Raw genomic sequence first — 14,044 nt, 5'->3', positions numbered from 1 at the left:
TTCTCTGGTGAACTTCAATTCTGAACTTTGTATTTCTGTAATCTTTAAATCTCATTTATTTATCACCTTTACCCACTCTCAGGCACCAGACTCAGCACTCTGAACAGATAATTACAAATAGCTTTTTCCATGATATTCCACACCCAATTCACCCTCACAAGGAAAAAATGTCACTAATCTCCAATCCAAACCTACTCTCTGTCAGTCTGGTGTCACCTGCAGATGTGCTGAGGGTCAATATCCCCTTATTTTCCTCAAGGTCAAGTCTGTTCATAGAAAAATTAAAAATTAACTTTCCAGACCTATCAAAGGTTGCTATTTTTGTGCTGTGCATTCCCTCACTGGCAGGTAGTTGGTTCAAAGAATGATTTGCTCAAGTTCAGTATCTCCTTCCTACATTTTTACTTTGAAAAGGAATAACTACAAGCGTTTGGGGGATTTTCTCGTGCTTCAAACAGGCAGATAAAAGTGAGCAGGAAAATTAAAATATGACATGAATTACTAGGATGTAAAACAAAGATCCAGCTGACCTCTTTATCTGAGCACTTCTTTAGACGTCCCTTTATGAAAGCAGAAACAACCCCCACTAATTATCCTTCTTTCCAGAGCATTACAAGAAAACCTGATAGTTATTCCACAGAAGTATTTCCTCACTCCAAAATATTATGTACACTAAGCCATTGCTGTGAGTCTGCTGGCATGACTTGAATATTTGGGATATTTGAATATTTCAGTTGTTTTACACACTGGAAATGACTCATTGCTGCACACAATAATTCTCTTCCCTCTCACAAGATTTCCAAGCAGCTTTCTGGCTCCAAAGGCAGAAACCACCAAAAATGGTGCAGAAGTCCCTCAATGGGTTCTTCACAGGCTTAAAGACATAAATAAATTTTGAAAGTCAACCTGTAACCTCTGAAATGCCCTGATTTTGGAATGCAAACATTCAAGGTGTGTTAATGACTCGGAGTTGTGACAGCTGCTGCAGAAGCAGCCCTTGGCTCCAGCACAGCCCCATTAAGCATCCATCAGAAACTACTCTGGATTTACTCATTTATTATTCCTGCATGGCCCAAGGGGGGGAAAAATGGGGAACAGCAAGACTTTCTTCCTCTGAAGCAATATCATAAACCACTTACTTATCCTAATGTCATGATTCCCACTGTTTATCTGCATGATAATTAGGAAAATGAGAAGTAATGAGGTTTATTTATTTATTTATAAGCGTGATTTGAATTCAAATATCTCTAAGAAAAAGACACTGCAGTATCTTATTATGTTATCAGAAGGGTGGATTTTCCAAAGTCAATTAAATTACTGAAAGTAAAGAGATAAGAAATATTATCATCTTCTTTTGGTTCAGCCACACCAAATTTATGTTGACAAACTTCTCCCATATTACTCCTGTGTGAAACTTTTTACAGCACTGACAGCTGAAACCAATTTCTGCTTTCAAAATTAAAGTTCTGTTGGCTACTTGTAAAAATCAGGACTTGTGCGAAGTGGAAGCAATGCCTCAGGGTTTAGCTTCTCTATTTTTCAGATTCTGAGTTGCTTTAGTGTGTGGGTCTGAGCTTCATATTATGGGATGGTGAGCTCTGTGCACAGAGCAGGGACACAAAACAATTCCTGCTCCAGCTGGGCACCAAGGACAAATGATCCAAATCTCAGCCCAGGAGCACAAACAGCGTGGGCTGGAGAGAGAAAAACAAGCAGGGTGGGACTGCCTGGGCTAAAGCTGGAATGGGACAATGAACTCCAAGGTGCCAATGGAGCAGAACTGATCCCAGGGAGAGCCCCCGGGAGCGCTCGTGCATTTTGGGGCCATTTTGGTTCATTTGGGTGCAGCCCTGGCTGGGCTCTGGTGCTGCCCAAGGTGGATCCATGGAGGAGATGCTTTGAATAAACCCCTAATTTATTCTTTAGCTCTGCCCAGCCTCTGCTCTAGCTCAGCCTTCACAAGGCATCAGAAGGTGCCTCTTTGTCTTAAAATCTTTATATTATTTTCATTATTCAAAGTTTCCATTTGTAGCATTGTGTCAGATTCCCCAAACACCCAAATGTACACACAAACACCATCAGCATCACAATTCCTGGCAGGAGGTGGAATTCCCAGCTCCAAAGCCCCCTGCACTTTGCAGGGCTGAGTGCCATCAAAGACCCTCAGCCTTATGAGGATTGGGCTGTCAGGAGATTAATTCTTATTACTGAACTAAAAGGGTGTTTTAACATCCCCAGTTTATTAAGCCTTACATTAAACACTTCCTTTCTTTAAAAAACAAGCAGGCAGAGTAGTTTTTCATCCAGGCACATCGTGGTACAGCTACCACAGAACAGATTATATAACACTTAACAGGACTGAAAAATTTCCTAAAATCTGTAAAAAATCTCCCAAAACCTACAGATTTCACCATGACATTCTACTTTTTCCCCTCATATTATCTCTGAAATATCCTTTTTAATAATTTGTGTACACCTGCTTTAGCTGTATTGCCACCTATTGCTAAAACACTTGAGCACCTCAATATATTCCAGACAGCCACTGATATGAAAAGATATTAAAAATATATTAAAAAACCCTTAAAAACTTGAAATTACATCTGAAAAGGACTTCCCTCAGGCTCTTCTCTAAGCTGAGCAAATCAAGTTGTTGGAACCCTGGCTGCTGGGAATTTTAGATTTCTGTGCTGCCAGGCACTGACCCCAGGAGAACACTGCACTGACCTGAGGTTGTGGAGAAGCTTCCAAAATTCAATAATAAAACTGAGATTATAGGCGTGGAGTTTGAATGGAAGTGTGTGATATCACAGGGTGGGAAACTCAGAGTTTAAGGGTTTAGAATGCAGGAATAGATATAAAATAAGATGGAGGTTTTGGGGCAGAGGCTGGTCCTTCTTCTTCACCTCCTTCTCCATGGGTTTGGGTGGTTTTGTGTAACTGGATAAAAAAGTCCACATTGAGGGGCATGGGTGGTTGGTTATTGGGTTAAAAGTAAAAATAATTTAGGTGTCATTTCTTAATTGGACAGTTTATCCTTAAAAGGCCTTGCAGAGAGAGAGATGGAGCTCCATTTTTAGTTTGTCAGAGTGAAGTGTTGTAGAACTCAGGGTTTGTGAGACTGTAACGTAGATAAGAACTAATAAACATCTGAATCTGAACAAGAAATATCACCTCACACATTTAATCCCACCCTGGCAAAAAGAAGATAAAAACTCAACACTAAGTGACCTCAGCCACTCCTGAAAGCAGCCCTAAAACAAACTGCCTGATGACTTCCATCCCTCTGTCCCTCAAAATACCTAAATCTGGTAATTCAACCCAAAACGAGGACCACCAGAACACTCTAAAGTGAATATATCCCTACCCAAAAAAACAGCTTAATGTGAGAGCAAGGAAATATTGAATAAAATCAGAGGAAGAGAGGCCCTGGTGATGGTTTTGTTGAGTGGAGGAGCCTCGCCCGCGTCACGAGTGTCAAAGGAACACGTTTTAATCCCTCGCCTGAATTTGTAGCGTGTCATGTACAAGGACAAGCCCTGACAAGGCTTTGATGTGGTTTTTGTTGTGTCACACAACTGGCAGGGTGTACATGCTCCAAAGGCCCACGAGTAATCAAAAGGAGCCTGGCTTGGAATATTTATAGACAAAGAACGGGATTTTAAACGTTCTTCTCGTGCTACCTCCAGGGCAGATGGAAGACTTGTCCCTGAAAGAGGGAAGGTGTGTGGAAAAAGGGATTATTAGCCTCACTTTTTGCCCATGCATGACAAGGAATGATGATATTCATTTGGGGAGATAGCAGGGCAATTTTGTTGCCGTTCAATAAAAAGGGAGTAGCACGAACAAATTGGTTAATGAATGAGGGAGGAGAGAGCAGAGTATTATGCAGTGAATCTATAAAAATGAACTCAATTTGAATTCAACCCAAAGAACAAATTGATGGAGCAGCAGGCTTTGTAAAGCAGTAGATCTTCATCTGAATGCCGAAATAACACAGTGATTAATTTTGCTTCAGTCAAATATCTTGGGGTTTGCTATATAAGAATTAAAAAATAACATGCTTTAAATGCTGCTTGACTATCAAAACACATTCACCATTCAAAAAGAAAGCTTAAAGAGAATAAATGCTCCTTTTCTGTACTTTGCTTGCCTTCAAAATTCTCATTTTACCGTGGTTTTCCTGTCTGTCAAACTTTGACACAGAGGTAAAAAAAAGCCATTAACTGCTACACAGAAAAATTATAAAAAAATACATCTATAACATGTTGCCAAGTGAAATGCTGACGGAAGGAGAAAATTATTTCTATTGTTCCACTGAAACAAATATTTTGAATGTCAGCATGGGCATTGTAAAGGGACAGAAGAGAGACCCAGGAAAAAGCAAATTGTGGTTCCCAGGCCCTTCATGGCAATATCAGAGAGGAAAAAAAACATTTATTTACCAGTTTATGTGACAAATCATACTGGGATTCCAACTCCAGCACTACCCACAGGCTATTTTAAATTCTTTTTACCATCTTCCTCTATCAAGGTGGAGGGAAAGCTGTTCACTTATTAATTTTATTAATTAATTTATTAATTAATTTTCATCAAATGGGCGTTCACTTCTTCAAGGCTAGATAAGAAAATCATTCATGATTTGCAAATATGTGACAGGCAGCCCCTTTTCTTACTGGGGAGAAAATTATCCAACTTTTTTTGCTTAGCAAGAGCTTCTTGCTCACACAGTAGTTTCACATCACCAGTTTAAGATCACCTAAAAGACCTACCCCAAAAACCTGAATTTCTATCCCAAACCTTTTAGTGCTGCAGTAGAAATGCCAAAAAAGAGGGAGAGGAAGAAGGAATGTGTGCTAGGAGAGACATAAACCAAAGGAGCAATATTCTATTTATTCTAAGGAATAGGAGTGCAGGCAGTGAAGTAGAATTGTGTATATTCTATATATAAATGTCTTGCTCATTGTAGCCCACTTCCTTCTCCAAAAACCAAACAGATTTCTTTCCCCCAAAACAGAATACACAAAAAAAGACAGCTCCCATCCTCAATATTCCAAAATACCTTCTTCCTCCTGTCTTCCAGGACAGCAACATCCAAATCCAGGTTTGCCCATAGGAAAAACAGTTTTTCCTGCAACAAAAGCCATAAAAACATCCCCAAAAAACCCATGTGTGTAGGACTAAATAAGGTTTTATGAGTGAAACTCCCCAAATCTCCACTTTCAAGGAGGTTTCATGAAAAATTTCTACTTTCTAAATTATAAAACTGAGGTACAAGATACAAAACAACGGTCAGTAGATTTAATTTTGTACCATGTGCTTCCCAAACCTTAACTCTCATGTTCAAATACGAGCCTTTAGTATTTTTACTGCCATAAATTGTGAATTACAGTCTCTGCTCATGCTTTCTTCTCCAAAAGCCCTCCCTGCACCAAGCAATCCTGTTTTGCCTCAGGCTGTGTAGTTTACCTCAAATTATTTCAGAATCATCTAAAAAGATTCATTTTTCTATTAAAATGATGAATGAGCTAAATGAGGTATGTAATAAATACTGCAGGTTTGTAAACAGACTTTTCTCCTGAGAACTAATGCCTTAACTCATTTAATTCTTCCCCCTGGTATTTCCTAGTGAAGTCATCCTTAAAATATGGTTTGTCCAGGCCTGGTTGGAAAGAGCAGGAAGGGTCAGGATTTAATCTGTTTATGGAAAATAGGAAACGTCCTCATGACAAAATTAATGAATTGAGGACAGGAAAAATAAACGCACCCCAAAGGGGAGGTCATTGCCCAGAGCTGACTGGGACCAGTCACCCCAGGGTGATGGGGAAAACACCAAACCAGTTCAGGCACAGAGGAGCAAAAGGTCCCATTTTAACAACCTGTATTCAATTATGACAACAGGTCAGATTTCCTCCTCACATAACTCAACACACTTCAGCTCTGATATGGCCAGGAATGTATTTTGTCTATTGATTTCAGGGCTCAGACAAGTAAAAGAACTTCACATCTTAAATAGGATTTTGCCATGAAAAAAAAAACCTCCAATAATCTGATTATCACAGTGACCTAAAGTGCAAAAAAAAAGGTGTTTTTTAATATAAAGATACTTCTACCAAATTGATTTTTTTTGAGCGAGGAATTTTTTGATAGAACTTCTTGTGCAGAAAGTAATTTACAAAACAATGAGATTCCTCAGCACCACCAGATTTCACTCTCAAACAGGTGCTTCAATGAAAGCCTGGAACAACACATGGACAAATAGATGTAATTGCATTAGTATGGATACAGACTTCTAATGATAGCAATAATCAAATTTTAATGTTCTGGTTACAGCACATGAACAGAACAATATTTCTGTGCCTCTTCAAAGGGAAATGAGACTTTAATGTCATTGGCAGCTCAATAAAACCATTTTCTAACATAAAGGCTCCTAATGACAACTCGTTTCAGTCCACACAGAGGAGCAAATGTGTTCACAGTACACTCCAGGTCATTATTAGGAGATGGAAATACAACAGGTCCTTTGCACTTTGGATAACTATTGATTTTCTACTCCATATTCTCCTCGTCTCACCCTGACTTTCATAATGACTCAAGTGATGGAACATCAATAAACTATTTATGGCAAAGCCACCACATTGAAAGCCACTCTACAAGACTGTACCCAACTAAACCAGGCCCAATTTTTAGATTTGCAGCAAAAATCTCCAATAATAAATATGACAGAGAACAGGTCTAAGTGATGAAATATAATTAAAGTATTCTTGGAGCCATCATAAGGATCTTCAGCTTCACCCTTTGCTGAAGAGAACCCCACCACCATCAACATTCTTTATGGCTGGACTGAAATAAAATATTTGATTTATTCTGAAGCCCTTTTTTCAAGAGGAATGGGCAGAAAAAAACATCATATTCACAGTAAGAGTGTGTGGAAAAAAAAAAAGAAGTATTTTTAACCAGCTGCAGTTCTTGACTTCAAGCACACAATGCACTTTGGTTGAAATCACACTGAGATGCTTGCAAATGTCACAATTCCAAAGTGAGTAAAGCTAAAGGTACAAATCCACCTCGTTTGGTGCCCTCACACAGACTCTGTAATTTCCTCAATGGAGCTGGTTCTGGAGTTGTCATAAAGCAGATTGGCTGCATTTGGGAAGGGCTGCAGGATGGCTCATATCTGCACTGACACGACAGAAAAGGAGAAAAGAAGAAAATAAATAAATTCTTCACCATCAAAGCACTCCTTGCACCCAATCATGATGTACTGGGAGCCCTGAAAACAGCCAGGAAACAGCCCTGAAGACAGGGGAAGAGCAGAGGGAAAAAAAAAAAAAAAAAAAAAAAGGATAATCTTGGAATTATAGAATGGTTTGGGTTGGATGGGATCTGAAAAATCATCTCATTTCACCCTTTTTTTAAAAAACACACATATTCTTCTTCTTAACACATCATTTCATCCTTTTTTTTCCCCCCTCATTTGTATAAAAAGCTAATTCTAACATTTGGGATAAACACTATAAATTTCTTCTTTCTGAGATTATAAGCAGCAGCTGGTATTAAAATTCTTCAAGAATGGGAAATGTGACTTCATTTTACATCTATTTATTAAAACCTGAATTAGCACCCTTCAAAAAGGAAAACTCAACTTCTTTCTTCCTCACCATAATTTCTTTTCCTTTGCACTATTTGAACAATTTAGCAGCAGCAAAGGAATTTATTTTGCTACTGACACTGCAGGAACACTTTTGTTTTTCTCCAAGAAGAGTCTGGCAAATCAAACCTGGGCTCCAGAAAACACAAACCTGCTGTAGCAGTTTACTAGAACACAGAATTCTTCACAGTACCTGACAAAGGATACATAGAAATACATTTCCCTATGGTACAGATTTTGAATTCATCTTTGATACAGGAAATAAATGCACAAGTTAGGCTAAGCAGTGAAACCAAAGAAATAAATTCTGGCCAATTAAAAGAAAATAAAGGAGCTGACTTATAGGAAGGTGAGAATTACTCAATATTTTAATTTTTAATGAAACAGACAAAACCTTCTTGCTATTTTGTAATCTTAGAGTGCACCCTTCAAAGAAAGAACAAGCTACAGTGGAAATGGCAAACTTGCAGGGGTGATAACAAACCTGCACCCAAGAACCACCAGAGATTTCCAAATTTCACAGATGGAACCAGGAAGAGTCAGCAAAACCGAGATGACACAACTGCTAACTTTGATATTCTGAAGCAAGTGAAAATTCACCAGCAAAATAACTAAATAAAACAGTTTCACATCCATAATAAAGAATTTCTTGAGCATTTGGCTGAGGAGAAATCCAGCTTGTGCTTCCCAAAATCACCACAACAGGGAGAAAGATGCAAACCCCCAGTAATTATGCAAATAATAGTCTCCATTATAAATCTTCAGCTCCTCATTAGCTCCAGGCCACAAAACCCTTATCTCTCCCAGACAACATTAAGAACCCAAGGATTTAAAGCATATAACTAAGGCTGTACCTTGCTCATAATTCCTTTCCATTCTCCTTTGTTCCCATGTTTTACAATGACAAAATATTAAACATTTGTTTACAACACTGAAATTATTTTTCAACAATAACGTTACCACAGAGGTGAAAAAGCATCCAGAAATGGCTGGAAAGGATACCAACGCTGAGGTGGAATTGGTTTGGTTTTAAATTGGGATTTGGAAAAATAACATGAATATCAGATTTTAAATCCCACAGCAGAAACAAAGCCATTGCTTATTGAAATGATTGATTACAAAGATACTAACTCATAAACCTTAAAAACTTTGCATTTTACTCCAGATTTAGAGAGCCCAACAAATATTTATGTTGCTGCTGACATAAGTAATTCCCATTTCTTTTCACAGCAATGCTCACATTAAGTCTTTTAAATTTTTTGCCTTGAAAATAATGATTTCTTTAGTATTCACACTCAAGTATATTTATATTTTTAAAGCATATTCCCACCTCAGACAGTAATGATTATTGTTAGAAAGAAGAGTCAATAGAGACTCACTACAGCAAGCAAACACGCTATAGAGGAAGTTATAAATCTGTCAGACATTTGAAATGGACTGAACTGTATAATGTCAGTTTTCTGAGGAAAACAGCCAACCATATGTTCCAATTTCCTTGTCAGGAAGGTTTAATACATCAGCTCTAACGAGAGATTATTCTTTCAAACAAAATTTTTCACTGAGCTGGTTCCAAAGTTGGAAACAAGCAGCAAAACCCCTTAAAAGAAGGATATTTAACCAAAATAAAATGACATGCTGCTACCTAGCCATGAAAAAAAAAAAAAAAAAAAAAAGGAAAAGAAATAAGAATCTGTAATTTGTGTAAATATTTGAAAGTAAGAGCCTGAGAGGACAGGTGTGGGACTTCAGGTGGCTCTTCAACATGCAGTTTATTGAATCCAGGATGTTACAGCAGCCCAGGGTGACAGAGCCACACCTACAGCTGTCAGCTCCAGCTGCAGGCAAGCCTGAAAACCTCTTAGTTTTGCTTACATTGCATGATGTGTTCTTCTTTATCAACTAATCCATCCCTTTACTGTTACCTACAGCCTGTCCCAACTGCTGTCATCACCATTGTGTGGTCAATGCTGTCCAATCACATGAGTTACAGGTTAAGCTGAAAGTTCTTTTTCAGTTTTCTTGCAGTGGAAAATTCTTCTTTGTAATCTTAGAGTGCACCCTTCAAAGAATGAACAAGCCACAGTGGAAATGGCAAATATCTGCTTGGTGCTCACAAACCTGCACCCAAGAACCACCAGATATTTCCAAATTGCACAGATGGAACCAGGAAGAGTCAGCAAAACCGAGATGACACAACTGCTAACTTTGGTTTTCTGAAACTAGTGAAAATTAAACAGCCAGATAATTAAACTTTTTTCTAATTTGCCACATGGACATGTCTTGCTTGCCTGTGGTATCTTTCTGCTTGGTAAAAACATCTTTTTGTTTGTGGTCAGCTTATCCTGTGCTTATTAGACTTATCCTCTCAGTCATAAAACCTCTTTCCAACTCGACCTAACCTTTCCCTTCTTAGTTGTCCAGCAAGACTGGCTCAGCTATCCTCAATTTACACACCTATTATTCTTCTATATCAAAACTTGCTTCCATCTCTATTTCATTTTCAAATTCTACATTCAGAGACCTTTCTGCCAAGCACACCAATGTGTGAAACTTTGTCTAACTTCCATCCTTCCCAACATTTGGGGACTCACAAAGCGCTGAGCTTTCTGCCGCTCCTCCTCGGTGGCCGCTCTCTCCCGAAGGATGGCTCGAGTCAGGTGCTCGTTTGAGGAGATCCTCTCCCGTTCCAGGAGCTTGCCAAACTCATCCCGAACGTACATTTGTTCTTGTTTCAACCTACAGGAGGTGCAAGGAGATTTAGGCTGAGAGAAAATTCAAAATCTACTTTCCAAGTGTAGTTTCAAAGTAGACAAGTCGCTTTAAAAGCTGTCACAGAAATGCTTCTTACTCTTGGTTTCTTAAGACACTTAAATACAAATAATCATTAAAAGAATCCAGAAGTTTATTTCAAATTCAAGTATCAAAATCTGAATACACAAAAGTTACAGAAGTTTTGACACCACTGTTCATTAAATCACATGAATTAAAACTGATTCAATTAAATGTATTTTTAAGTAAGATGCAGAAAACTCTGTTGGTTAGCTGGGTTTTTGCCTGATTTTATGGAACCATTCTTCCAGGAAAATCCTTTTCCCAGCAGCCAAGCAGGCACTCAGTTTCCACCTAAAAGCTTTCCTGCACTGGGAAAGTGCTTTCCTCTCTCTAAACACACCATAAACCCAAGGACTTCATACATTTCTCAAGCTCCACAAAGATCGAAGAACCATCATCAACCTCTCCCAGCAATCTGAGAGGAGCAGAGAAAATAGTTATTGAACTTGTTGAACAGAGTTAATAAAAGCAACTTCAGGCCCAGAAAATTCTCAATATTTCTATGTCGCAAGCCATAAATAGATTTGGAACCTTCACTGCAGTACTTGAGACAAGCACACCATGTCTCATTTTCATGGAAACACTCAGTGAATTAAACTTGTGTGTTGTGACACCGAGCATGGAACTCAGAGCAGTAATGGAGCTATGAAGCACTGGGTTTCAAATAGATTTTTTTTTTTTTTTTGAAAGAATGATGGAGAGGAAGTTTCAATATTCTCAGTGCATTTATCTGTTGTCAGGGGAGCTCTGGAGAACAAATCCTAATGAGTCGGGTCACTTTGTAAAAGGTACCAGCATTAGAGCACATTAGATTCTTCCCCAGGGAATACATTTAAGTGAGGTAGGGAGGAAAAAAGACAATTACAAGATGTATTACTTCAGTGCTCAGCTCCAAACCCTCTGAAATGCAGCAACCAACTGGGAATCTTTATAAAAGTTTATTAAGCTGCATCTTCAATTACTCCAGCTTAAAAAAAAAAAAAAACAAAAACGCAGATTATGCAGACATGGACCAAATTCCATTAAGTGATTTCCCATGGTCCCCCAAATTACTCCAGCAGGATTGATATAACAAATCCTTCTTACAATCATAACAATCCTTCACACAGTACAGTCAAAACATGCTGGTTGTCTTTTGGATTGGAGAAATCATGTTTTCTCTAAAAAGGAAAAAAGTGTCAAAATAGTAGTCTCAGCACCTTTTTCTGGTGAGCAACAAAGAGCATTTAATGCTTCCCAAGACTGAAGGAATATCCTTCCTCATCCTTCTTGGATTTGACCTCCTGCAAGTGGTTTTCCCTTAAAAATGTCTCTTCTTTATGCTGCTGTACATAGCAGATTCATTAAAAGATATGAACTATACTTTACAGATAAAATAGCTGAAAAATGCAGCCAAAAGTTTCCACATTATAAATGCTGAGAAAATAAAAAATTTTAAACATCCCCTCATTAATAAAAAGAACCCAAAAAAACCTGAAACAAAGCAACCCTGAAACACTCACATATTTACATTTAATTCTTTTTTACATCAATTAGATCTTCTCCCTAATCTCTCATTTAAATCTAGACCAAGACACTCAAGTCACCTCAGTCAAAGAAAATGTACTTTACTGTTTGTTTTTTTCCTCCCTTTCTCTTTCCTTGCAGGGTGTTCTGCTATAAAAGAAAATTACACTATTTCATTATAAAATTTTATACAATTTAGGCCAAAAAGGAAGTTTTTAATGTCCAAGATGACTCTTGGCAGCACCTTCAAGCAAAAATTTCAACTCTTTTTTATCAACTCTCACCCACATTTGTGTGACCAGGTTTGCACAACACAACGATTCCTCAAGCACCCACCAAATTTTGATTTAGGGCAGTTTTTACTCCCACAACAAAATTCCTAAACAGCCATCTCAACTGATTGAAATTCAGCAGAGTTTTTAACAAAATAAGCAGGATTTTGAAGTAATTTTCATTTATTTGAGTTCCATAATTGGGTGGCTTGTAGGAGCTTAATGAAACAAACATTCCCAGATCCTGCTGATCACAAACATTCGCCTGCATCAACCTCCAGTAGGGTTTTTTTCCTTGGCATTACAAATTCATTTTCCTGGCATTCAGCATGTACCAAATAAAGGCAAACATCAGTTGGAGCTACAGTAATAAATTATATTATTATCTAGGTAAAAGTTAAAAAAAAAAAAATATATATATATATAAACACACACATATATATACATGTGTCTATATATATATAGATAGATATAGATATATTTATAAACTTGTCACTACTCCAGGAATTCCACAGGAATTTTTCAAGGGACGTTTTTAATTACAGCAGAGATAAAGGCTCAAGTTAATGGTTCTTGTGTTTGAGCACAGAACTCCAGACAACAGAGAGCATTACACTGATCATTTATACAGAAAGGATGTTAAAAAAAGCTGCTGAAGCAGCAGAAAAGGCTGCTGGCTATACATTTTCCCCACACAATTGATATCTTTTTGAATCAAATCCTTCGAAATAATTATGAAATACTGCTTTAAGAAGTGTGGAGTGGCTGATTTAATGAAGTGTGGCATGCAAGGCAATCACTTCTCATGGTGCTATTGGAAAACACACATCAAGCATTAAGAAGCAGCTCCAGTTAAAGTCTGCATTAACACTTCACAGTATTTCATTTCTCAACTGCTTTATAGCACACAACAAACACAAAAAAAGCAACAATTCCTGCCTCTCCCCAGCACTGTCATTGAGAACTTCAATGCTCTTAACTTAATGCTATAAAGAAAATTTATATATCTGTATTTTTTTGTAAGAGGATGAGTAAATCCTGACAAACCAATCACCAATCACTAAAATCAATTTAGGGATCTCAGAAGATTTATTCCTGTTGGAGGGGCATAACAAGAATTTGAGTATTTTTCTTATCACATTGTCATATTTAGGCTCCACTATTAAGACAAATTTTTGACTGTTTTAGTCCTGAAGTCATTTTAATCAAAAGAATGCTTGCAGTACATTCCACCTCTAAATCAGATTTGTCTCACATTGAACACAAAAGCTACCACGTCACCTCGAGGAGCAATTACATAACAACAATCAAAAAGAATTCTGGAAGACACTCCCAGATATTAAAAAATATATAAATACAAAAAAAAAAAAAAAAAGATATATTTAAAATATAAATAAATTAAAAGCCTGTTTTTGTTAATTTTGATTTTCCGAGATGTGGGCAGGAGGTACAGAAATCAAATCTATGTGATCAAACCACCCATTCCAACCTCTTCTCCAGCAGAGCTTCAGACCAAAGGAAAAATACTTCACCAAAATAACATTTCTCCTTCTGCATTCCATTTTTTTATTCCTCTCTTTTCTTTCTGGAAGAGCAGGGAATGTGGGATTTTAGTGGCATTTGTTATTGTACAGCTTTTGAACTATGAATATCCTACATGCAAGATTAAGCACAAGACAATTTACCTGTGAATTTATCAAATATTTCAGTGCATTATCTCAAACAGACTGAAACACTTAACCCACATCTCTTAAAATCAAGCAATAACAACATAATAACACAAAGC

General features: G+C 37.6%; 1 protein-coding gene across 5 annotated transcripts in view; it reads right to left on the bottom strand.

Moving 5' to 3' along the window:
- Positions 1–14,044, bottom strand: part of CHCHD3 (coiled-coil-helix-coiled-coil-helix domain containing 3) — a 129,577-nt gene that overhangs the window by 82,068 nt on the left and 33,465 nt on the right. For 4 of the 5 annotated variants that reach the window (XM_072917245.1, XM_072917254.1, XM_030289960.4 and 1 more), the window contains exon 4: positions 10,240–10,384. In XM_072917245.1, the coding sequence (XP_072773346.1) occupies positions 10,240–10,384 (145 nt within the window). 5 annotated transcript variants of the gene reach the window in all.

The sequence above is a fragment of the Taeniopygia guttata genome, chromosome 1A (assembly GCF_048771995.1).
Source record: "Taeniopygia guttata chromosome 1A, bTaeGut7.mat, whole genome shotgun sequence".
Lineage (NCBI taxonomy): Eukaryota > Metazoa > Chordata > Aves > Passeriformes > Estrildidae > Taeniopygia > Taeniopygia guttata.
This window is presented reverse-complemented; position numbering and strand designations above follow the sequence as displayed.